Source organism: Malaclemys terrapin, chromosome 16 (genome assembly GCF_027887155.1).
Source record: "Malaclemys terrapin pileata isolate rMalTer1 chromosome 16, rMalTer1.hap1, whole genome shotgun sequence".
Classification (NCBI taxonomy): Eukaryota; Metazoa; Chordata; order Testudines; family Emydidae; genus Malaclemys; species Malaclemys terrapin.
Genome location: NC_071520.1, coordinates 11,989,860 through 12,013,664, shown reverse-complemented (window position 1 = coordinate 12,013,664; position 23,805 = coordinate 11,989,860). Strand labels below are relative to the sequence as shown.

At 44.2% G+C, this 23,805-nt stretch overlaps 1 protein-coding gene across 3 annotated transcripts in view; it reads right to left on the bottom strand.

Annotated features, from left to right (window-relative positions):
* Positions 1–20,853, bottom strand: part of SLC5A1 (solute carrier family 5 member 1) — a 65,759-nt gene extending 44,906 nt beyond the window's left edge. The window contains exon 1 of one of the 3 annotated variants that reach the window (XM_054006833.1): positions 20,825–20,853. In XM_054006833.1, the coding sequence (XP_053862808.1) occupies positions 20,825–20,845 (21 nt within the window). In that variant the 5' untranslated portion in view covers positions 20,846–20,853. Of the gene's footprint in view, positions 1–1,389; positions 1,452–1,509; positions 1,592–20,824 lie in introns of those variants that run through there. The other 2 variants (XM_054006834.1, XM_054006835.1) reach the window with 2 other exon arrangements.
* Between the last annotated feature and the right edge of the window lie 2,952 nt (positions 20,854–23,805).

The following is a 23,805-nucleotide window of genomic DNA, read 5'->3' as shown; positions in this document are numbered from 1 at the left end:
TAATTCCAGATTCAAATAACCCCTAAAGTTCAGTGTTACTTAGGTATGGTCCCAGATGCAGTTATTTATTCTTTCTTGGACTTGAAAATTAGACCAAACAAAATGATCTGATGCAAAAGAGAACTCAAAGATGTGGGGCAGGCTGTGATTGTCCACGGAGCTCCTAAGTCACTCAAAAACAGCCCCTGAAAAGGGAAGTTTCCTCAGCTCCCTGTGATCCTCTCTCATTGAGCAGGAGGTGGATACCACAGCCAAGATCAGAGGGGTGCAGGAGACCTAGGCAATAGACAGGTGTAAGAATTTCAAGGTTCTGGGGATAGCTGAAAGTCTGTCTCCACCTTTGCTTTATCCCACGCAATCATAATTCATTTACAGTTCAGTAGGCTGCCAGCCAGGAATTGATTGCCACGTTGTATTTACCCTAAAGAGAATGAACAGTACAGAACATACAAAGCATAGTGGGCTTCATTGTGATCTTGTACTGGTTATACGTCATTGATTTCAGTGGAATTACTCCTGATTTTCAGAAGTGCAACTGAGATCTGACCCTCTGTTGTTAGGGAATCCTTTCCAAGGTGTAATTATCCTATGACATTTTGCTTTTTTTCTAAATTCTTATTAGTAGTAGTAGCAGCTGCTAAACAGAAGCGTATCTATATGTAAAATACCATAACAAAGGACCATTAATCTGATGTTATAGAGTAAAACAAGAACTCCGTCTTTCTCATCTATACATTGCAATGAGAAAGGCACCTATAAATTTCCTACAAAATGCTATCCTCTGATAATTTAGGCACCTCTTCAGCACAGACTTTTATTTGTTCTACAGACAGGCAGTGAAAATGCTGTTTGTAAAGCCAATAGGTGAAAAAAATAACCCTAAGAACTGCTTAGCACCCACAATTCCCATTAACTTCAACCTTTCCTGTTGTCTGCTCCAGAGAAAAAGGTCTTATTTACTAACCCTAATTACCAGGCAACAGTTTGCTAAGGTAGGATGTAGCTGGCCTTTCATACAAAGGCTGATGCAAATGGATTCCCACGTGTCCTTGTAACAAATGAATTGTTTTATTTTCACTTACTCTTAGTTCATGAATTGAATTCCAGTTTCAGCTCCTGTAGCCACAACAAACTCTAACATAAGAAAATAGTAAGTTGTGGAGCACATGGGCCTGATTCTCCACTGCCTTGCCCCCTGAGTTGTCATCCACCCCTGTGCAAACCATCACTAAAGAGACTGTAAGATGCTACTACTGGCATAAGTGAGTGGAGAATTCTGCTTTACACCCACTGCACACACTTTGGCCAGGTCTAGATGACTCCACAACATGCAAAGACAGGAGAGACTCAAACCCCAAGAATAAATAATCACACAATTCACGTCTTTACCTGTGGTTGCTGTATTGGTTTGGTTCTGCTCTCTCCATGTCAGGTACAGACGTAACTGGGACACTGATTACAGACTGGCTGTGAGGTAATCACAATAGTTGTGCCTCCATATCCTCATACCTGCAGTTCATCTGGAATCCCACAGAGGTGTTGTACTCAGCAGAACATCAGCACAGCACAGCCTTTCACACACACACACACACACACACACACACAGCACAGACAGAGTCAGCCTGTGGAATTCACTGCTGCGGGCTGTCAAACACTCAGGTACTCTAGCTCAGTGTTTCACAACAACTGGTCCGTGGACCGGCGCTGGTCTCAGATTTCCCTGACACAGTTTAGGAAGGCAGCAAGCCAGTTCCCAGCATCAAAAAGGTTGAGAAACACTGCTCTAGCGGGTTTTAAAAAAAAAAGATTGGCCAACAATATTTGTACTTATGCATGCACAGATATGAGTAACTCAACTTTCTGCTGCAAGGTGAGAGCTTCTCAGCAGAGGGCAAGAAAGAATCTCTTCCACCACACACTCCTGAGCAGGGCATTCACAATTAGCTAGTGCATTATTGGTATAAGGCTACGATTTAGTCATGGAGGTCACAGCAGTCACGGATTCCGTGACTTCTTCAGCTTCAGCTGCCAGCAGCTGGAGCCGTGGCTGGGGCTGGAGCCAGGGCTATGCTCCCCACATAGCCCTATGGTGAGGGCCGCTGCTGGAGCCATGTGCCCCCCCTGCTCCACATCCCTAGGGGGGTATGGGACCCAGGACAAACCCCATTCCCATACCCTTTCCCCAAGTCCCTGCCCCCACCCCACTTCTTCCCGCCCCGCTCTGCCTTTTTCTGGCATCCGCCCCTTCCCCCGAGCAACACTGGAAGCTGGTGGGGTGGGCTAGGATCGCTGCTGCCGCTTCCCGTCAGTGAGTGCGGGCCTGACCCCCGCTGCTAGTGCCAGGCCCCCCGCTAACCTCCCGGGCCAGCCTGGCCCCCTGCACCCTAACCCCACCCCCACGGGCCAGCCTAATGCCCCTCGCACGACACACACACGGAGCAGTCCCTAGGGTACGGCAATTCAGGACAGCCGACACGGGCCCCCCCAAAGCGCAGGGGACGGGCTAGCTGCCCGAATTCGCCGTACCCTAGGGATGGCTCTGCCCGCGGCTTGCGCTGGGGGCTGCCGCCAAGGCTGTGCCTCCTGCCCCGCAGTGGAGGCTGCAGCTGGAGCTGTGCACCTCTGCCGCAGCTTGTACAGTTATTTTCAGTAAAAGTTTTGTTTGTTGCCCCTGACCTGTCTGTGACTTCTACTAAAAATAATCGACACAAAATCTTAGCCTTAATCATTGGACATTTTTATCTTCCTGAAGTACCAGCTCCAAAACTGGGCACTACTGGAAGCAGGATACCAGACTTGAGTGACCAACAATCTGATTCACTATGGAAAATCCAACATTCTTTCCTGTGGGGCCAATTCAACTCCCTAAGTCTATGGGAGACTTTCCACTGATTTTAATGGGAGTGGGATCAGCCTAGAGAGACTATATCAGCATAACATGGAGAACTGGAAAAAAAGTCCTGAGCATGAAACTCAGCTGTCCCACCATCTACCACTGCTAACCCTGGTTCAGCTCCATTCTGTGTTTACATTAGGAAACCTAGTATACATGGTAACTGGCGCTGCAGGCATTTTTAGGTCCATGCTGATTACATTTACACTCAGTAGGACTGGATAAAATGCTGATGTTGAATCTACATTATGGCTCCCAATGTGCTTCACCATTTGAGAAGAACCTGCATTAGCAACAGTGGGGAATTTTCTAGACAGGACACTAGAGCAACCAGCACACGCTTTTAATACCTCCCTATTTTTATTTGTGTTCATCCATTAGCTGATTTATACCTCACTAAGCTCTACACCTTCCATAGACTAGCTCAACTGCATGATTTTAATCCATGCCTACACTTCATTATTATATCCTCCATCCACCTTCACCTGACTGGGGTAAGTGCTGAAGAATAACACTCCACAAATATTCATTCAAATTTTTACATGAATTTGCTTTGGACACACAATGTGTCTGCTCCCATGAACATTTAAATTATTGAATAATTGTTAAATAGTGATAACCATTGACAATAATTAGAACAAGGGCTGCAAAATCTTTTTCCACAAAGCTCAGCCAACGAGGCAATCCCAACCTGTTGCACCTTCTAACAGGTCACTTTTGCATCCCCACACAGCTTTGCTTGTCCATTGCGAATGTCATATGCAACAGCAGTGCTATTTCTTTCCTGAGCCCCAGACAGTTCTGTTGATGCCCCTTGCTTCTCCTGACTCAAAATGCCTCTGCTAGTCCAATCTTTAGGGCTGTCTCCTCAGCAGAGAATTATTGCGATGAATAGTGTGGTAGGCATGTGATGTAGATAAATAGCCACAAGTGTGAAATACATGCTTGTTGATAATATTGCATTTAACGGTGTACATTGATGTAGTTTTTCAGTGGGGATTGGAGCCCACAAAAAGGATTAACAGCACTGCACATGCATCTAATTGAGGACTGAGTTGGATAACTGATGAGAATAAATTCTCTTAAACATGCTGTACTAGTAACAGCAGACACTCAAACCCTGTTGCTGATGAGGAAGATTCTATGAGTTAAAATGGGTTTCTTGTTGCAATGCAAAACAGTCACAGGGAAGGTGACACACCTGCCCAGCCCTGGGAAAAATCCAGCCACTTTGGACCACAGGTGGCTGAGGCTGGTGCCCTCCCAGGTACACGCTCTTAGGAGAGGACTTAATGTTCTGGGGAGAAGTTCTGACACAGTCTTACAAGAGCTGGCTACCCCCAGATCAAAATGTCAGATCATCCCTTGTTGTTAGCCTTCCTCCTGAAGGTGGCAAATGATGCTGAAAATAATAAGTAAAACAATAAATGATAAAACACAAGCAAAAAGAGAAGTTTACTAGTGATGAATTAGATTATCTGAAGCCCACAGATTACTTTCATGTCAGAGAGGTAAACAGCTAATACTTTGAACCATCATCCCATGCAAGGAAGCCTCCAAAAATGGAATTATTCAGGATGGGAATGGACAGGGCATATTCTCTGGACATTGGAAATGGCATGGAAACAGGGGCATCTCCACTAAGCTTCTTCTGACCATAACTCTGCAGTAATATGTTCTATCATGGTAGAGGACTCATCAATGGCATCATCCCTCGTTATACACAATGGACTATGTACAGCAGATAAGGGGCAAACCAAGCTGAAAACATGCAGATCTTTTACTCCCATATGCAGGAAGCCATGCAGCAGGTTGGTATATTCCCTTCTCTCCATCCCCCGGTTGGGTCTTTATCCATTTTTAATAATATTGACATTTATTTAAGGAAACTACCCTGGGATGGTGCTGAATGCAACATATCACTAGTACTAATCAGGAAGTGTCTGGAAGTGGACAAGATAGGAGTTCATAGGCTTCCAATGGGTTTTGCTGGAATGGCTGTAATAATATGGCAGCTGGAGGACAGCAGATGTGGAGCACTTATTGTCTCTTCTCTAGTGCTAGGTCTTTAAACCTTTGTGCAGTCTTGTTTATTGTGAGCAATATTTGAATTTGACTAATTTGAGCAATTTCATAGAAGGGGAGCAAAAGTGATGACAGTTTGAAAATTAAACCTGTGTGAGGGATTTTAAAAAATAGAAATGTATAGTTTAGCGAGAATGGAAGACAGTAACCCTTGTCTAAAAGGATGTCAAAAAGAAGATCGGGCTCATTTATTCTCATTAGCTCAGAGGAGCAAATCAAGAAGCAACAAGCTTAACTTATGCACAGGAAAAGCTTTATAATTATGTCACAGTTTTAAGATCTGGACAATAGGTGAGGTTATTTCTTTTCCGGGAGAGAAATGAATGGATATGAATACAAAATACTGTATTTCTCATCTAATTTTCAACCAAGTATCTATTGTTGAATAAAGCTATTGGAAGACAAAAACAGAGTGCAGCTTATAATGCACAAATGTAGCACAATTGAATTCAAACAAGCAGCTATTTTCAAACCTTCAGCCAATTAGTGGTCTCCACCTATCTATGCATTTATAATGTGCCCATCTCCATGATATCTGAGCATTACCAGGATGCTAAAAGCAAACAGTACAAAGATTGTATTCTGCCCAGGTGACGTCCTGAGAAAACAAGTGAGATAAATTTGTTTTTTGTTTAGTTTATTAATTCATTTTTATTTTAGTTTTCATCATTTGCCATTTTCAGAGGTTACCATCGGAAAGCTAACAACAAGAGATGGAACTGGCATTTCCATCTCAGAGTGCTAAATTTTACAAGACTATGTTCTAACTCCTCCCTAAGAGATTAAAAATCCCAGCCCACGAGTACGTGCCTGGAATGGCAACACCCTCAATAACCAAAGGGCCAAAGCAGCTGGGTTTTTCTAAGGGCTGTGCAGGGGTGTCACCCTCCTTGTCTGTTTCACATTGCAACACAAAACCTATTTAAACTCAGTGACCCTCCTTCTTAAAAACAAGAGTATGAGTGTCTTCTGTTACCAGTACATTACGTTTCAGAACACTCAACAATTAACCCAACTGGACACTGAACTAGGTGTATCCTTAGTGGCTGATAATACTTTCTATGGGCTCTCTTCCCAACCTAAAATATGTTTCCTGATGAAGTATTATAGCAATAAATGGGAATTTGACACTTCTGTCACAATTACAAGAACTACTAAATAATGGAACGGACTGCCAAGAATGGATGCAGGATCACCATCACATCACCCACAACTATGTCTATGAGGGATGTTTTAGGAATAATTAAGTCTCCACTGATACAATACAGGGCAACAGACTCCAGTAGATGATTTTCTCAATGTCCCCATAACCTAAATGGTTCCCTGATTGTTCTAATAATGAAAACACCATTTACTGGTAGTTGGATTTTGTTTGAAATAAACAATCAATCATTCTAAAACAATGGACGGCTCCACTCCTGTAGAGCGGCTTTGATAGCTCTAGAGCCGTAAGCAGTAGCAATTATATTATTATTATTTATTACATTTGACAGTTTTATTTGATCAAAGAAATCTCAGAGGGAAATGGAAAATATAATCTGCTAATGTACGAGTCTGATATCTATTATTTGCTCTACAAAATCCTGGAAACATTTCAGCTAGCCTCTTATTTGTGCTTTGTTTTGAAAATTAAAAGATGGAAATCTGAACAACACTGCCATCTCCTTGATGTGCAGAATTTTGAAATCTATGGGAAAACTCTAAGCTATAGCAAACCCTTTTTTGGGGGGGGAGGGTGAGGTGGGAAAAGGTGGGATAGTGAGAGAACCAGAGGAAAGACTATTAGATGAGTATGAACTAGAACAGGTAGTAAGCACATTTAATACGCGTTACTTAATTGTTCCAGCAGCATAAAGGCCCCAGAAACAGCCCCCAAGGGTTATCCCCTACATAAGGGAGATCCATGGCAGCAGATCTGGCAGAATGGCCCCAAATCACCTATCACTCCAGAGGTAGAAGAGTCCACAATTAGACAATATATAAAATGATCAAGCCACAAGTTTTATTAGCTTGTCAGTAGGACTTCTTAGAAGAGACGGATGGATGGATTGAAATTGAAAACAAGAACAGCAGACCAATTCAAACCAAAGGAAGGAAGGAACAGAAAGACTCAGAGGAGCACAACAAAAGGGAAGAAATCATCTTTTTGTTCTTTTGGATTAGAAGTAAGGATCACATTTGAGAGACTGATAATTGGGAATAATGAATAGGGAGGAACCTTTGCGTACCGAATGAAAACCTTATTAGCCGAATATGGAAATAAATGTTAGCAAATTTACCCCATACACTGTCCAGATGTTTCTTTCAGCTAGTCCCCAATTTCTTTACATATCCAGAACAGAAAAACAAATGTTGTTTCACACTAAGTGTAGTTTATCATATAATAGGGTATATATAAAGTATCAGTCATGAAGTCACACTGAAAGAAAGAAATTATACCCATTTCTATATGTTCAATACCATTTACAGACTTAATGCTAGATTTGTAAAGCTAACCACCTACTCTTATCTCAGAGAAAAATACTAATCTAGTCTGCTAGCTAAAACACAGATTGTTTTACAGACCATCCCAACTCTCCTGGCATGGATACCCTTCTTACCAGGCAGTGATGTGACAGAAACCAGAGTAGCTACCTGCTCTGGTGATCACAGAGGATGTGGACATAACATGAAGATTCCAAAAATACTGATGATCACAAGAATCCTCAGTGACCCTGGACCAGATCCTGAGATCCTCAGGCAACCCTCCACTGAATTCCATAGTAGTTTTGCCTCAATAAAGACCCATTAAAACCTGAGAGGAAGGAACATTGCATTGACTCCTGAAGTGAAGCAATACAGTGATTAATCCAAGAGATCAGCCCTGCTCAAAGACCTGTGCTCTAGTGCTAAATTCTTGCGGTGGAAGGAACCAGTGGCTCCCACAGAACTAACTCTGTAAGAGGCACTTGGGATGACAAATATTATAGGCTTTTTAACACAGAAAAGAGTGACCTCATCTGAGTAAAGCAATAGTTAATCTGATCTCTCTGATATGAGAATGCTCAGTTACATAGTATGTATATGAATGTGAGTGTCTGTATGTGAGTTTTAGCACGGAAATGCATGTATAAAAGTATTGGCATATGGATGGGTGAGAGTCTTTCAAGGACTGTGACTGAGGCATGAGTAAGTTGTTTATGTTCTATGGGTGTGCATTTGATAATACCAGTGTACAGGAAGTACACCACCCTCCCAAATGAAAGGGATAGCTCAGTGGTTTGAGCAGTGGCCTGCTAAACTCAGGGTTGTGAGTTCAATCCTTGAGGGGAACATTTAGGGAAGGGGGGGGGAATCTGTCTGGGGATTGGTCCTGCTTTGAGCAGGGGAGTTGGACTAGATGACCTCCTGAGGTCCCTTCCAACCCTGATATGATATGATTCTATGAAAGGCCAAGCTTATGACTAGTCTTTCTCTATGGTCCTTCTATACTAGGGACATTTTAAAAAATGCCTAACTGTTGCTAACACTGAATCAGCTCACCTAGTGTTGACAATGCTGAGAGCCCTAGTGTAGACAGACTGTCGGCGTTTTAAATGCTACATTTAAACTTCTGCTTAGAGCTCTTCTAATTGAAACAGTGGCAGCAGCAGCTACTGGGCCATCTATGTTAGTTCTCCCAGTCTTACTGGGAGCTGAACCAATGTCAGCCATGGTAGGAAAAGTGGAAAATGTCCCTAGTATAGACAGAGTCTATGGATTTTTTATAAAGGGACAATGAGGATCTGAGATGTTCTAACACACACAGCTGTTGTGCTCATGGACAATAAGGAACAAACCTTCTGGCTGGTAGCTAGCCCTCCCTTATTCCCACCCATAGATGGGATCAGTTTGTAGGAAGGGGAAGGAACACACACAGCAGCTATAACCAATGGGATGCACAAATCAGCAGGGAAAAGATGGAATGTACTCAAGAGCACGCTGGTTTCTAAGGGCCACATCTTCCTCTAAGTCAGTGGTCCCCAAACTGTGGGGCATACCCCCCTAGAGGGCATGGAGGAAAGTTCAAGGGGACACAGCAGGGCCCAGGCCAGCCACCATCGGCAGTGGCAAGGGAGTGCCACCCAGCCCCACTCTGCCTCCAGCTCTGCCCCAGCCTCGGCTCCTGGCCCAGCCGTCGCTCTGGCCCCAGCCTTGGCCCCCTTACCCCTGCCCGTGCCCCCCCAGGAGCCTCAGCCCACTCCTGGCCCTGGCTCCCAAATGTAACTCCTGGGGTGAGGCCCAGACAGGGGTAAGGTGGGGGCGTGACGTGAAAAATTTGGGGACCACTGCTCTAAGAACTAACAGCTCAAAACAGACAGCAATCTAGCTTAACCACCTAAGTAAGAATCCCTCCTCCATGTAGAGACACTGTAGGAAGCTTTTCCAGAAGAAAGGGGATGTGGCTGGAGCAATGCTACACTTTGGTTATTTCCTACAGCTGGAATATGATTTGTGGCCACAACCCCCTGAATCTGCTCTATGTTGTACCAGGGTCCAAACGACCCTCTGGATAGCCATAGGATTGGAAGGGAATAAGAGTGGTGTAAAATCATTATTGCATCATCCGCTTCCTTGCTCCTCACCTATGTCAGGCACTGCTCCAGTGCTGCTGAGGATTTGGCCTGTAGCCTTTTATTTTATTTAAGGTGAACATAGTGATGTTATATTACACCACCATGGGTTCAGCTCCAGATGCTACAGTTTCAAGCTCAATAGAGTGAAATTGCCTCTGGCGCGTCTCTCAAATTTGGAGGCTCTAGGAACACACAGAGTCCAAGGATAATGACCACAGACGCCATCACAAATACAAAGTACTATCTGTATGACAAGCTACATTAAAGCAATAAGTAAAGTTACAATTACCCATGCATATAGAAATCCTACAAAAACCTACGCAATAATTATAACTGTAGTCATACTCATATCCTCAAAGATATTCTAGGGTCCAATGGACCTCTCACTAATTGATCACCAGTAGAGGGATAGTCCCTGCTGGGGTTTTCTCATGGATATTCCCTTGGGTCTTCCCACTCTTACAATATAAAAGAGGATTCCCTGGTTAGGTAACTCTGACTAATTCTGTCAGACTAATATGCATTAAGGTGTCAACCCTCTTTTCCTTATCTGTACTTCCATACCCTATGAATATTGGGGTGCCCCGTTTTTCATAGGTTGTTTGTAGTTCCTCTTATTCTCATTAGCATCTACACATGATATGTACTCTGCGGTCAAGACAGACATTCAAAGATGTTACAATCAGGTTTCTCGTCATCTTGGACAATACATTACAACCTATTTCAATACATTTTTCCATAACCGAATCTATTCGCACATCTTATGCAGTAACCTTGTGACCTTGTTGGCATAGGGTTATTCCTAGGTCACGCAACTCACGTTAAGCATTCTTAAGCCTATGACAGTCTGGGTAATCTAAAATCTGACAGGTCTCAGCCTGTAGGCCTTGTGTTTCAGCCATGCTTTACTAATATTATACTTCTATATTCCTACAATTTAAATCTATTTAGCATCCATTGATTGTACATGAAATAGCATATAAATTGACCATAACATTACATAGTTCATTTTATCATCCATTTATCATTTTGCTAATTGGCTACAGCCCCTAAGTCTATCTAAAGAATGGGTGTCGTTTCCAGTCCTGCAAATAATATCCCTGCTAAGAAAGGACTCCCTCTTGCATCTCAACTTATTGTCCATTGCCAATGATGTACCTGTTTCTCTCGGAAAGTACTCTCTCCAAAGAGTAATGGTTTTCATTTGTCAGATGCATTGCTCACTTTCCAGATGACTTCCAGAAGAGACCTATTTTTACCTCAGGACACATATTAAATTAGTCAGTTCACAGTAAACAACAACATTGTGTAGAAACAGTAACAAAATTGTGTATGGGAAAACTAAGCCAATTTGGTGGGGCGGGGGGCTGGATGGAGAGGAACATCCTGAGATTACATCATTTTTGTTTACTAATAACAAAGGGCCAAGGCTGCCATATTACCACCATATGGATTCAAGTCATCCAATTTTCCTCTCTAAACCAAGAGAAGGAAGCTATTGGGCCTTACTGGGAAATAGAAAACAAATTTCCATTAAAGCTTGTACAGGTAACAGGACATAATAGGCCCACCTGTCTCCAAGGTAAAACCACCAACACAGGAAAGAGTCTGAGACTCGTATCAACTTAACTGGGTCAGGCAGCTCATTAACAGCCTGAAAGCTCAGAACCCCATGAAATTCTTGGCCTGAAATTGATGTAACAGGTCATAACTAGACCTGGTCAATGAGCATTGGCCTGCTAAACCCAGGGTTGTGAGTTCAATCCTTGAGGGGGCCATTTAGGGATCTGGGGAAAAAAATCTGTCTGGGGATTGGTGCTGCTTTGAGCAGGGGGTTGGACTAGATGACCTCCTGAGGTCCCTTCCAACCCTGATATTCTAGTATTCATCTTTTCCGTAGCAGTACTTATTTTATTGCTTGCATTCGATGTAGTAATTATTATGTATTTAGCTGCATCTTAGAACACTTAATCACTTGTGCAGGAAAACTTACACCCATAAATTTATTACACCTAACATAATAGGCTTCCTGAAATTTGCATAAGCAAAGCCATCCGGAAGATGTAAGGGCTATTAAGCATAGCTTCTGAAAATCCAGAGTACAGACAAAAATACTGCCAAATGAGCTGAGTATTAACATAAAAAGGAAGCTAAGTATTTTGTTGACAGCTTCCTAATATACAAGCCCACAAGATAGGAAGATCGTTAGCCACAAATGCTGAGACAATAGCCTTTGCAAATTTCCCAGTTTGAACTTCTGTAACACGGGAAATGAGTATTTCTAGATAGTGTGCTGCATTTTAAAAGGGTGTGTAAAATGTTGAACAAGTTCATGCATCATGCCTTTGTTCACAAATGCTAGTTTATGGGCCAAATCCTGCAGGTCTTTCCCAGGCAAAATGCCCATTAAACCAATGGGTACCTTGTTTAAATAAAGATGGAAAAAAGAGTTTAGGGTTTGGCCCACATATTGTATTGGCATTTTATCTGAGCAGAAAGTAAGTAGGGACTGAAGGAATCAACCCATACTGCCGTGTCATGGTTTGCTCTTTCTGGGCTTACTCCTGAAATCCTTACTCACCGTTTGCTTAGTCTTTACTCAGGCCAGCACTTTCTGGAGTGACGGGTATTTTGTCTGAGCAAGGACAGAGCTAAGGTAACCATGGACTTCAGGATTTAATCCGTGAACAGCCCTAGTTTATTGCTTTATTCATTCCAAACACTTTGAGCATCATTTGGAGCCCAAGGTTACCTATCCCAGTTATGGCACTGTGTAACCTTCTTTAGCCCTGGGGGACACTGGTGAAAAAGAGATTACTTACCTGTACAGTAACGGATGTTCTTCGAGATGTATGATCTGTGTACATATTCCACAGTTGGTGAATGCACATGCAGTGCGCACATGTCAGAGAATTTTCTAGTCAGTGATATCTATAGGGGCAGCACACGTACCCCTTCCTTTCCTGGTTCACTTCATAAATGGTACAATGGGCAGAGCTGCCTCATCACAACCAGTTCCTTCACCTCCACAAGCGACGGACATCAGGACTCTGAAGTAGCAGGGATGGCAGGTGGGCTGTGGAATACGTATACGGACTGCTAATCACAAAGAATAACATCCGTTACCGTATAGCTAAGTGACCTCTTCTTTCTTTGAATGCTCATCTGTGTACATATTCCACAGTTGGTGACTCCCACGCAGTAGTCATCATTGGGGGCAGGTACAGGAAGTCTCTGTAAATATAGACTGTAACACAGCTCTTCCAAATCTTGCAGAGTCCCAGGCTACATTCACCAACTTGTAATGCTTCATGAACGTGTGACTAGGTCACTGTTTTCCAAATATCCTCAATTGGCAAGTTTGCTGCAGAGACCACGAAGGTGGAGTGTGCCCTGGTGGAGGCAGCTGTCATTCTGTCAGGCAGCTGCCTACCTGCTAAACAGTTACATGACCTGATGCACTGGGTAATCCAGTTTGATATTCTTTACATAGACATGGGCCATTATTTGATTCTCTCTATATAAGCAAGAAACCACCTGGGAGATTTTTCAAAGGCCTTGTCCAATCCAGGTAGAATATGGCCTGGTCGATGCCCAGCAGGTGCAGCATCTGCTCTGTTCTCCCAGCGTGAAACTTGGGGAAGAACACAAGCAGGTGGATGATCTTGTTGGTGTGGAATTCGGACACAACCCAGGGAAGAAATCTGGGGTGTGATCTCATAGAAACTTTGGAGACTCTTTGGACACTATGAATGACTGTATAACCTGGCTCAACCATCAGAGCCTGCAGTTCCTGGCCCTCCTGACAGATGTAATTGCCAAGAGAAAGGACACTTTCATGGCGAGATAGGGCAGTGAGCCCATAGCCATAGGTACAGAAGGGGCATCCATCAGCTTTGAGAGGACCAGTTTAAAGTCCCACACTGGGACCATGTCCCTGACTGGTGGGTACAGTATCGAGATGCCCTTCAGGAACCCCTTTGCCATCAGCTGGGAGAAGACTGAGCAGTGGTCACTTGGTGGGTGGATCATGGAAATGGCCATCAGGTGAACCCACAGTGAACTCAGAGAGCCCAGAGCTCTTCAGGTGCAGCAAGATTTCCGGCATCCCAGAATGTAAAGGGTATATCTGGTGCCCTTGAACCCAGCAAGTGAACCTCATCCATTTAGAGAGCTAGGTGAACCTAGTGAAATCCTTCCCGCTACTAATAAGGATCTGATGAATGGCTCCTCTCCACTAGTGTCAACCAGTAAGCAGCCATGCTGTCGAGTGGAGGGAGCTTAAGTTCGGGTGCAAGACTGAGCCCTTGTTACAAACTAGGTCAGGGATCAAGGGTAGAGAGATTGGCAGTACTCCAGAGAGGTCATGGAGATCCCTGAACCACATTTGCCTCAGCCAACCCAGGGATATGAGGATTAATCCGGCTTTCTCTTGACTGATCTTCCACAGCACTTTGGGGAGCAGGGGAATGGCAGGGAATGCATCGAACAGTCCATTCATCCACGTAAGGAGAAAAGCATCAGAAAGAGAGCTGGGATTGTGCCCCCTCCTGCATGAACAGGAGTGGCACCACTTGTTTTTCGCCACTGTTGCAAAAAGGTCCATGTGGGGAACCTCCCCATCCCTGGGAGATGTCCTGAAGGACTCCCTCATGCACTGAACACTTGTGAGTGTTTCAAAAGTATCTGCTCAGGCCATCTCCCTTCACACTGTCCATCCCTGGGAGAGGGACTGCTGTCAGGGGAATGTGAACTATGGCAAAGTTCGAAAGCTGGATGGCTTCCTGGCACAAGACCCGAGACTTGCTCCCTCCCTGCCTGTTTAGATAGAAGACTGCTGCCATATTGTACTACCCAAGACAATATCCCTGAAGTCGCCAGAAGCAGAGCCTTGCCCATGGGATAAGAAATGTACATGCCAGCATAAGACCCAATAGTCTGAGCCAGGATCTTACTCACATCACTGGCTGGAACTGCATGCGGAAACAGAGAGATTGTAGGTAAACAGTTGTCTGCATGCGGAGTACAGCCCCAATCAACTTTATCTGCCATGTAGATGTTAACAGGGACTTCTTCTCATTCAACAGCAGGCCCGTACACATGTGAACAGCTAGAGAATGATGTAGGTCTGGACTCGAGATACCGAGTGGCGCCTGACCAGTCAGTCGTCTAAGTAGGGAAACACTTGGACACCTGACTTTCTGAGGCAGGCTGCCACCAACCATAAAAATAAGAACCCTACAGAGAGACTGACAGGTAAAATACAGTACTGGTAGTGACTGCTGTCCAGCACAAACTTCAGGAAGTACTTGTGTGCCAGGTATATCATGATGTGAAAATTTGCATCCTTGAGGTTGAGGGCTGCATACCAGTCCTTCTGGTCTAGGAAGGGATGATAGACACGAGACAGACCATCTTGAACCTGAGTTTCTTGATACAGGTGTTCAAGGCTCTGAGGTCCAATATTGGTCAAAGTTGCACAGTCTTCTTGGGAAAGAGGAAGTACCTTGAGTAGAACCTCCTCTAGACCACCCAAAGGAAAGAGGGGGTGCTCTTCTTGTTAAAGCAAGCTTTTGTTGGAAGGGTCCCTGAAGAGGGATGGTGAAATTGGGGGGCAAGGGAGAGGAACTGAATGGCATAGGCTCTCTGGACCAAATTCCAAAACTTAGTGGTCTGAGATGATGCTGGACCAGGCCTGTTGGATGTAAGCCAGACAGTTGCTGAATGGAAGGGAGGGCAAGGATAGCAGAATTAACTGTGTGCTGTCTTCAGGCACCAAATCAGATCTGCTGCCTAGTCAATGCTGAAGCAGGGTGATGCAACTGAGAGGTAGATTTCCCCCGTGGATTTTATTCTCATGGGCTTCTGCCTGTGGCCCGGGGGCTCAGACAGCCTATACTGGAAGAAAGGCTGCTACTGATAAGCGTAGGGACTGAGATGCCTTCTTTTGGAAGCCAGGGCATAGAACTCCAAGGATCTGCAGGTGGCCCTAGAAAGTTAGAGGGATCTCATTGCTTTGTCAGTCTTCTTGTGGAAGAATGAGCAGGCCTTGAATGGCAGGTCCTCAATAGTTGCTTATAATTCTTTCAGTGTGCCTACTAAGGCTAGCTGGGGGAGCTGAGTGGCGTGACCATTGTTGCCGTCACCCTGGACACAGAGTCTACTGTGTCCAAGATAGCTTTTCGTGCACTTCTGGCCACCAAACAGCCTTCTGCCAGGATAGTTGGGGATTGGTCCTGCTTTAAGCAGGGGGTTGGACTAGATGACCTCCCGAGGTCCTTTCCAACCCTGATATTCTATGATCATCCCTGCAGTCCTACAGCAGTTTGCCAATGAATGATTGTAAAGCATACCAGTTAGATGTGGTCATATTTTGCCAAGACTGCCTGGTAGTTTGAGATCCTCATCTGGAGGCTCAAAATGTAGTAGGATTCCTTCCCCGCAGCAGGTCAAGCCACTTTGCCTCCTTGATCTTTAGGATTGTTTTTTGATAACCCTGATGGGTTCTTTTATTGGACATCATCATCATTAGGGATCCTGATACTTGGTACAATCAGAACTGTTCATAGCTGGTAGTCAGGACCTGGTACCACACATCTGTCCATCTGGACATTGGTGCTAGTGATGCTGGTGTTCATGATAGGGCTTTCATAAGCTCCAATAGCCCCTCATTGATCAGGATGGCTACGCATCCCGGCACTAGCAAGTGTAGGATATTGAGGAATAAGTATCTCCAAGGCCACTGCTACCAGTCTCATGAAATCTTGGACCATCTTGCAGTCCTCAGAAGTAGCTGACAGATCTGGAAGCAGAGCATCATCTGGAGGTGACAGGGTCATGGGCAGCATCATCTGTCCTTTGCCCTGGACCCACTGGAGCCACCTGGCTCCTGGCTCTGATCCCAAGGATGCAGAGGGGACATGTCAAGTCTCTGGCACAGGGGTGATTGTTTGCACCATAAGTGTGGTGGAGAGGCTGGTCCCAGGTAGTCCTACGGTCCCTATGGGACCCACATGTTCCACATGCCCTACTCATGTGGTACTAAGCCCCACAATATTTGGTATCATATTCTGCCCTCAGCCATGGTTACACACCTCTTATTTCCCTGGGCAAGATCAAATTTGCTGAGCCTTGAAACCTGACCAGGCATGGCTGACGACTTTCCTGAGAGTTAGAAGATGAGAGAAAGAACAGTCTTTTGGGAAGCGTGGTGCTTGCACCATAGGCGTAGGGAGGCCCTGACTGGATGGTGGAACCATAAAAGTCACTGGGACCAGGAACCTGCACTGCATCAGAGTGAAGGTGGATCCAGAAGTCACACACAGGTCATTGTGGAAGGTACCACAATGGAGCCGGTGCTGGAGGCAATAGAATGGCTAGCACCAGAGTCAGACTTCTACCCAGTACCACACTTGCCAGCGATCTTTCTGACTGCCTTGGTACTAAGGAGGCTAAAACAGCCAAGGCATGGCTGGGCAGGGCCTCTATTGTGGACAGATCTGCTCAGCTGATATTGGCTCCAAAGTGCTCAGGGAAGTTTTCCGGCACTCAATGTCTGACAGCCTGGTAGCTTTATGTGGCCTGGAAGCCAGATCCAGGGAGGGTGATTTTTACCTCTTCTCCTTTTAAGACTTGTACTCGGAGACTGATCTGTCTGTGCTTCCCAGACGAGGAAGCCGCAGGCCTTAGTGACCCCTTGTCTGGTTTTGAAGTTGATGCTGGAACAGATTTCAACTGCCTCTGGTCCCCCAGAGTCAGAGTCTGCTCTCACCACCTACTCCACGAGGAAAGCCCTCTGGTGCACCTACCTCTAGTGTTGTGTCTGCTTCAAGAAGGACCTCCAGATTTCACTGCCTCACATGACAGGCAGTTCTTAAAGGCTGGGGACTTGCTATAGTCAGCATGACCAAGATCTGCACCTGCGACAGCTCCACCCGGGCCCACGCCTTAGGCTTCAAAGAGCACCGCAGCTGCCCTCCTACTCGTCACGGCGTAGCCCCTACGGCTCTCATTGCCGATGATGGCCGGGTATGGGCCCGACACTCCAGCGCCATCCATTTTCAGGGCTAGTTGATTCGGCAGGTGAGTTGTTACACACTCCTTAGCGGATTCCAACTTCCATGGCCACCGTCCTGCTGTCTATATCAACCAACACCTTTTGAGGCCATCGCCTGTCCCTTCGGAATGGCGCTTGCATATCTCTTAGGACCGTCTGACCCATGTTCAACTGGAACCCTTCTCCACTTCGGCCTTCAAAGTTCTCGTTTGAATATGGTGGCTGATACCACTAGCGACGATGGGGAAAGGAGAGAAGAAAATCTAATTTTAAATGTCTAAGGTATTAAAACAAGCGAATATAAAAACATTTCCAATTGTCTAATTCTTTCCTTCTCCATTTTTTTGTATTGTCATATTCTAAAGGTTCTTCTAGAAACCCTGGCCCTGATCCTCCTCTGACTTACATTGACTTTATACTAACATGACTGCACTGTCTTCAGCTGAGTTGATTTATATGATTTATAACATATGTGGAGAATCAAGCATTCAATACATTATTGATGTGAGGGAGAAAACACACCAGGGCCTCTGCTCCCATTTGCTCTATCCCAGACAGAGCTAAATGTCTTGTAATTTCCCATTTCACCCTTTCATTCCTCAGGCACATTGTTTCCATTAGCTGGAAGAATGCAAGACTATTTCATTAGGGTTTTCACAGCACTAATAGAGAAAGAGAATGTCTACAACCATATTTATTTCTTATAAATTATGCTTTTGGAGTTTAATGGCTCATGTTTCCTTGGCAACACTTCATTTGCTGTTTCAATAAATTTTGCATGTGATTGGGGAAAGTAGCCAGCCAGAGATCCCAGTTGACAAGGTTATGGTACATTTGGCACCCGGAGAAGTGGTTCATATTTTGGCCAGCTGAGGGCCACACTGGCAACTTGGCAGGGGGAACGAGAGCCTCATCTAATTTTTATAAAATGGTGCAGATTGCAAATCCCTTTATCTTTAACATAGTGAAGGAGTCTGTGGGGACCATCAGTCCCAGCATGCAATGCTCTCTCTTGATCAGAGCTAAAGACTGTAGTGTAGAACTCCATGGATCCTTATCTCACTAGCATTGTTTTTATAATTCCAAAAACATCCTGATATACCCCGTACTGAGTGAAAGCAGAACCAAGTCCCATGAGTCAAATTTGCACTTTAACCTACTCTGACCTACAGAGAAAAATCAAGCCTCCTAACCTTGCTTCATTTCACTCCTTAGACCTCCTTGTTACTAGCGAACAAGCAAAGACATTCTTTGAACAAGATGTTTCTTCAAGTTCTGAAAAGATCATAGGGCCTTATCCAGCATTAATTTAAGTCAAAGGCAAAATTCCATGGATGTCATTGTCAGGCTAATGAAGGATAAGCCTTGGCACAATCATCTGCAGTGTGCCATTCTTCAGTGCCTCACCTTTCTGTTTAGCAACAAAGATAAAGATACTGAAAAGCTGAGAGGAGACACAGGATCAGGAGTCTGTGTGGGTGTCAGCAACATACCTCTGCTCCCAGTCTGCCCTGTGAATTTGCCTCAACCCTTCTTTGGAGGGGACCAAACTTAAAAGTGAGAGAAGAGTTTAGTTTCTGTGTGCTTATGTTCCACGGCATCCCTGTGGACTGTTTATGGGGCCAGCAGTTGTCATGATGGTGGTTTAAATGATGGTAGATGAAGGCTGGTGATAGTTTTAGGAATATGGACACCTACACCTTTCTACCAGAAACTGAACTGAGGCTACCCAATTATCTCACGTACGATTTATAAACAATTAATCAGCCATCAGATGACAAGGACTTTAAATCAGTACCAGCATGGACTGGATTTGACCTAGAGAGTTGAAAGGCTACTGCAGAGGTAAAAGACACTTTGAGCCATACAGTTCCCTTTGTTTATATGTTCCAAAGAACACTTTGTGTCCATGTGCAGTTCACCCATCCTAACATAGCATTCTTCCCCGTCATAAGCCCACTACGACACTCCAATAGAAAAACAGGTGTGGGGATAAGAGGGTTCCTTCCTATCTGAGCTGCCTATGTTGCTCCCGTACATGAACACAGTATCCCTAATATTTTGTTCAATGCAAGGAAAATCATATGGTTAATCCATCAGAATGACCCCATGAGCATCTTCTGGCTGAAGATATAGGAACTATATAGACACTTGGAAATAAATCAGAGAACAATGTAAAAAAAAAAAAAAAGGGACTAAACTTGCAGATGGAGAAAGTAGCAAACAAGCTTTGTATTAAATGGAGCTGGAGGTGGGCAGGTAACACTGAAAAGGTCACAGATTTGTGTCATGTTCCTAGGAATAAGTAATCTAATTAAGGGCAGACAAATGCTGAAGAGATAGCTTAGTGGACTTTAACCTCCATACCACAGCATAAAAGAAGATGTGGTAAGATGGGGCCCTGAAACATAAACCCTTGTATCAGAGGCCTGGTATGAGACCTAAAGCCTGAACTAAAGTAAAGGTCAAGACTGCTGACATAAAGCAAAGTTAAGCTGTGAGCCAGAGGCATGCCCTACTCACAGAAGTTGGCAGGAAGGCTGATGTTGCAATTATACACATACCTAAAAGGTACTACCCTGTTTCCCCGAAAATAAGACAGTGTCTTATATTAATTTTTGCTCCCAAAGATGCGCTAGGTCTTATTTTCAGGGGATGTCTTATTTTTCAGAAATGAAAAATGCCTTATTATCGGTGGATGCCTTATTATCGGGGAGGTCTTATTATCGGGGGGATGCCTTATATTACAACGAGAGGCAAAACTGTAAGTAGGCCTTATTTTCGGAGGATGTCTTATTTTCGGGGAAACAGGGTAAGCACTAGTGCCAGGATGGTACCAGAACATTGCGGTACGAACACATTCCACATAGATAACAAGGAACATGCTCGCTCATCCTAAAGACAGGGTTAAAAGGGTAATATGATGAATAGAGTTGTTTTGTTTGAACCAACATGTACAAGGTGAGAGGCAGCACCCTAACACGTAGAGGGGTTGCACCTCTATACGTTGGGAGTGATGTGTAACTTGTTTGTACCTGTGTATAAAAGTGTACCCCTTAAGAGTGGTCTTTGTCTGGCCTAGAGGGCAACCGGTCCATTGTCAGGGGGCACATATTCGTAGTATGTCCTGTAGAGTCTGTGGGAAACTATCACTGTGCTTCGTTTGACAATAAACCTGGCCGGGTGCCTTCGTACCTTATCGGAGTCTGTGGTCATTGGGGATTCTCTCAGGGTCTGTTGTGTCAGCGATCTGCAGAGCCGGGGCAGCACACAGAAGGAACACACGCACGCAGCCGACTGTTATCAACATTGAACAGAGCAGAGCACCACACCGGTGACATCTGGCGACAAAAGACAAGTGTTGGAACAGGGAGTCTTTCATGTAAGGTGCCAGATAATTAGATCATTTATACTCTCATATTGTAGTTCAAATGGTGTCATTTGATATAACAAGGTAAGAGTGCTGCCACCTGCCCTGTAGAAACCTGAATAGCAGTTACAGACAGCATTCTGCACAGTACCCAAAGTTACCCAAAGCTGCAAGGAGCTCTGCCCCAATTCTGGGCTCAGTGGGAGCTCTGAGGAGCTGACCCACAGCACTGCTAATTGGGGAGCAGGAGCTCATTGGCATGAAAGCTGAACCTAGACTTTCATGGCTTGTTTTCCCTAGAAAGTTTGGCCACATTTGAGGACTCTCATTAACCTGAAAAACACGACTTAGCGGTCAGCACAGACCAGGGCTGTTGGGTTTCAGATCATGCCAGCAGGTTATGGGTAAACCTTACTGAAACCAGCGTTACCTATGACCAGCTCAGTGCAGTTAGCCACATAGGACTTGTCCCTATCTACACTAACTGCAAAGTTATGTTCTGCATCACAGAAGTTAAAGCAACTACTCATGTTTGTGTGCTAAACTGACCTAATTTTCTAGTGAAGAAAAGTCCCCCTCAGTTAGTTAGCTGTGGGCTCTTGATTAGGGTTTGATTGTTACACAGAGCTGTGGAGGGGCAGGTTCTTGATGACCCTATTGAGGTTGTGTATGTGAATAAACTGTCTGGACTATTTTGTGCTGAGCTCGGGTTCTCTCTCCCCCCAAATACTCCAGAATTAATACTCTAAATAGTGTTTTTTGGTAATGGAGAATTATCTCTTGCAAAAAAAGGATGCATCTCTTTTGGGGATGGGGGAGGTTATTAGGCTCTTTAATCCTAAAATATAAAGTATGGCCTTCAGTATGGCCAAGATTGGGGCAGGGATACTACACTCACCAACCTAGCGTGGGTATGGGCAGAGTCTCTCATATCACTGACAATTCCACATCTATTGGTCTCTATCTATTACAGGCAATTAGTATCCTTCTTCCTGTAATATATGCTACTAGATGTATTTGAACAGAATTAACTAGATCCACATGATTCAGTCCTTTATTACTTGCTGAATCAATAGTGTGTGCAGCCTGTCTTTCTGATAGAGGGAAACTAAAGATGTGAAAGTTCATATGGCAAAAGCATAATGTGGGGCTTTTCAGAGAGCTACAATGCTAACCCATATCTTGTTTACAGAACTCCATACAGTTATTTGCAGCCACCTCACCCAATTTTGGTAAAGGGATAACATATAATCAATGTTACAGTTGACGTAACTCGGCTAGATTTGAGAATCACTTCTAGGCCCTCACTGTCTTTTGGCAACAGATTGATTCTTGAAGACGCCAGCTACAGCCATCTCCACTGTCTTTTAGATATACACTTGCCCCAGCTGAGGACAGTATGGGAATAGAATCGGACATCTAACATCTTGGAGGGCCACTGTGATGTGGCTTAATGTCAGACACACCACTTCTGACCTCCAAGGTTAGGCTTATAACAAAACTTATTTTGACAGCACCCCAGCCAAAATACATGCAGGGGGAAGCAAAGATGCCCTTTTGTCTGTTGAAGATGTCAAGCATCTGTACTTCTTTGGTACATCTGCTGTGGGAATGCCTTTTGGTAAGAATGCTCAGGAACAGGTGTGCACAAGAATCAAGCTCATGCTTAAAGTGACTTCTGCCCTTTCTTACTTTATTTTTGCTGGCAGCAATCTTTAAATCGCTTAGATTCAGATTCTGTCAACAGATGGTTCCTCAGAGCCTCACCTGTAAGCTAAAGACTGGATCCTCAACACTGGAAGGTGACAACAGCTCCAAGATCAAAAGAATGGGAAAATGAAACAAAGAAAGATGGCAGATTTGCAGATAGCTACTTATTAAAGCCTGGATAGTCTCAAATTAAAAACAAATAGTTTATACTTTGGGACTTTTTCACAGGAATTGCTTCTGGTGCAATAGAACTGTAAAACTTAACTAGGTTTGTCTGTGCTATGCTGTAGACATCTGACCGATCACCTTTTCTTTTTTGTCAAATAGAAGCACATGGAACCTTTCTTCTCTTTGTTCTTCAGCTGGCTCCCTATCAAACTTCACTGATTTATTCTCTAGGGAGGGAAGCTCTGTAATCTACACTTATCTGCTTGGTTTGTTTACCTGAAACAATCAGAAACTTTAGTCAGAGAAAAAAGGTGTTTAACTGTTTCATTTGAACAAGAGAAACAGTGTAAAGATTATAAAATGAATGGAAACAAGATCTGAAAGACAGATGGAAAGAAAGGGGATAGAACTATTCATAAATACAACAAAACAATTAGCGTGGGGACCTCCCGTATTCAAGGTTAACTGAATAAAATAGGTGTGAGTAAATGCAACCCTTGTACTGAAACAATAGAGGGAGCTTGGGTGAGGAAAAGGAAGAAGGGAAGAAAGCAGAGCTTTTCTAAATGGGGAGTTTGTTTAAATGAAGAACCCGTTTAATCTCTTTCACCACACAAACACAATGAGCCTGATGTACGCAATCAAGATTGCTGTTATTGTGTCATAACAAGCCTTGCTGAACATCAAATGTAAAATCAAATTCATCCGTGTCACTACTCCTTTAGCTTCAGCGGAAATACACTAGGGATCAATCTGATGCATTAGACTAAAGCATGATCAATGTAAAACTCAATCAGCAAGTTTCAACAGTGAGTGCAGCCTCTTTGAAGCCTGCAGACTGGGGCAGTCAGTCACAAAGGTTCAACAGGGAACAGTAATACTCTTATGTGCAGTAAATCAGCCTCTCACGGTTCTGCAGAGGGGCCAG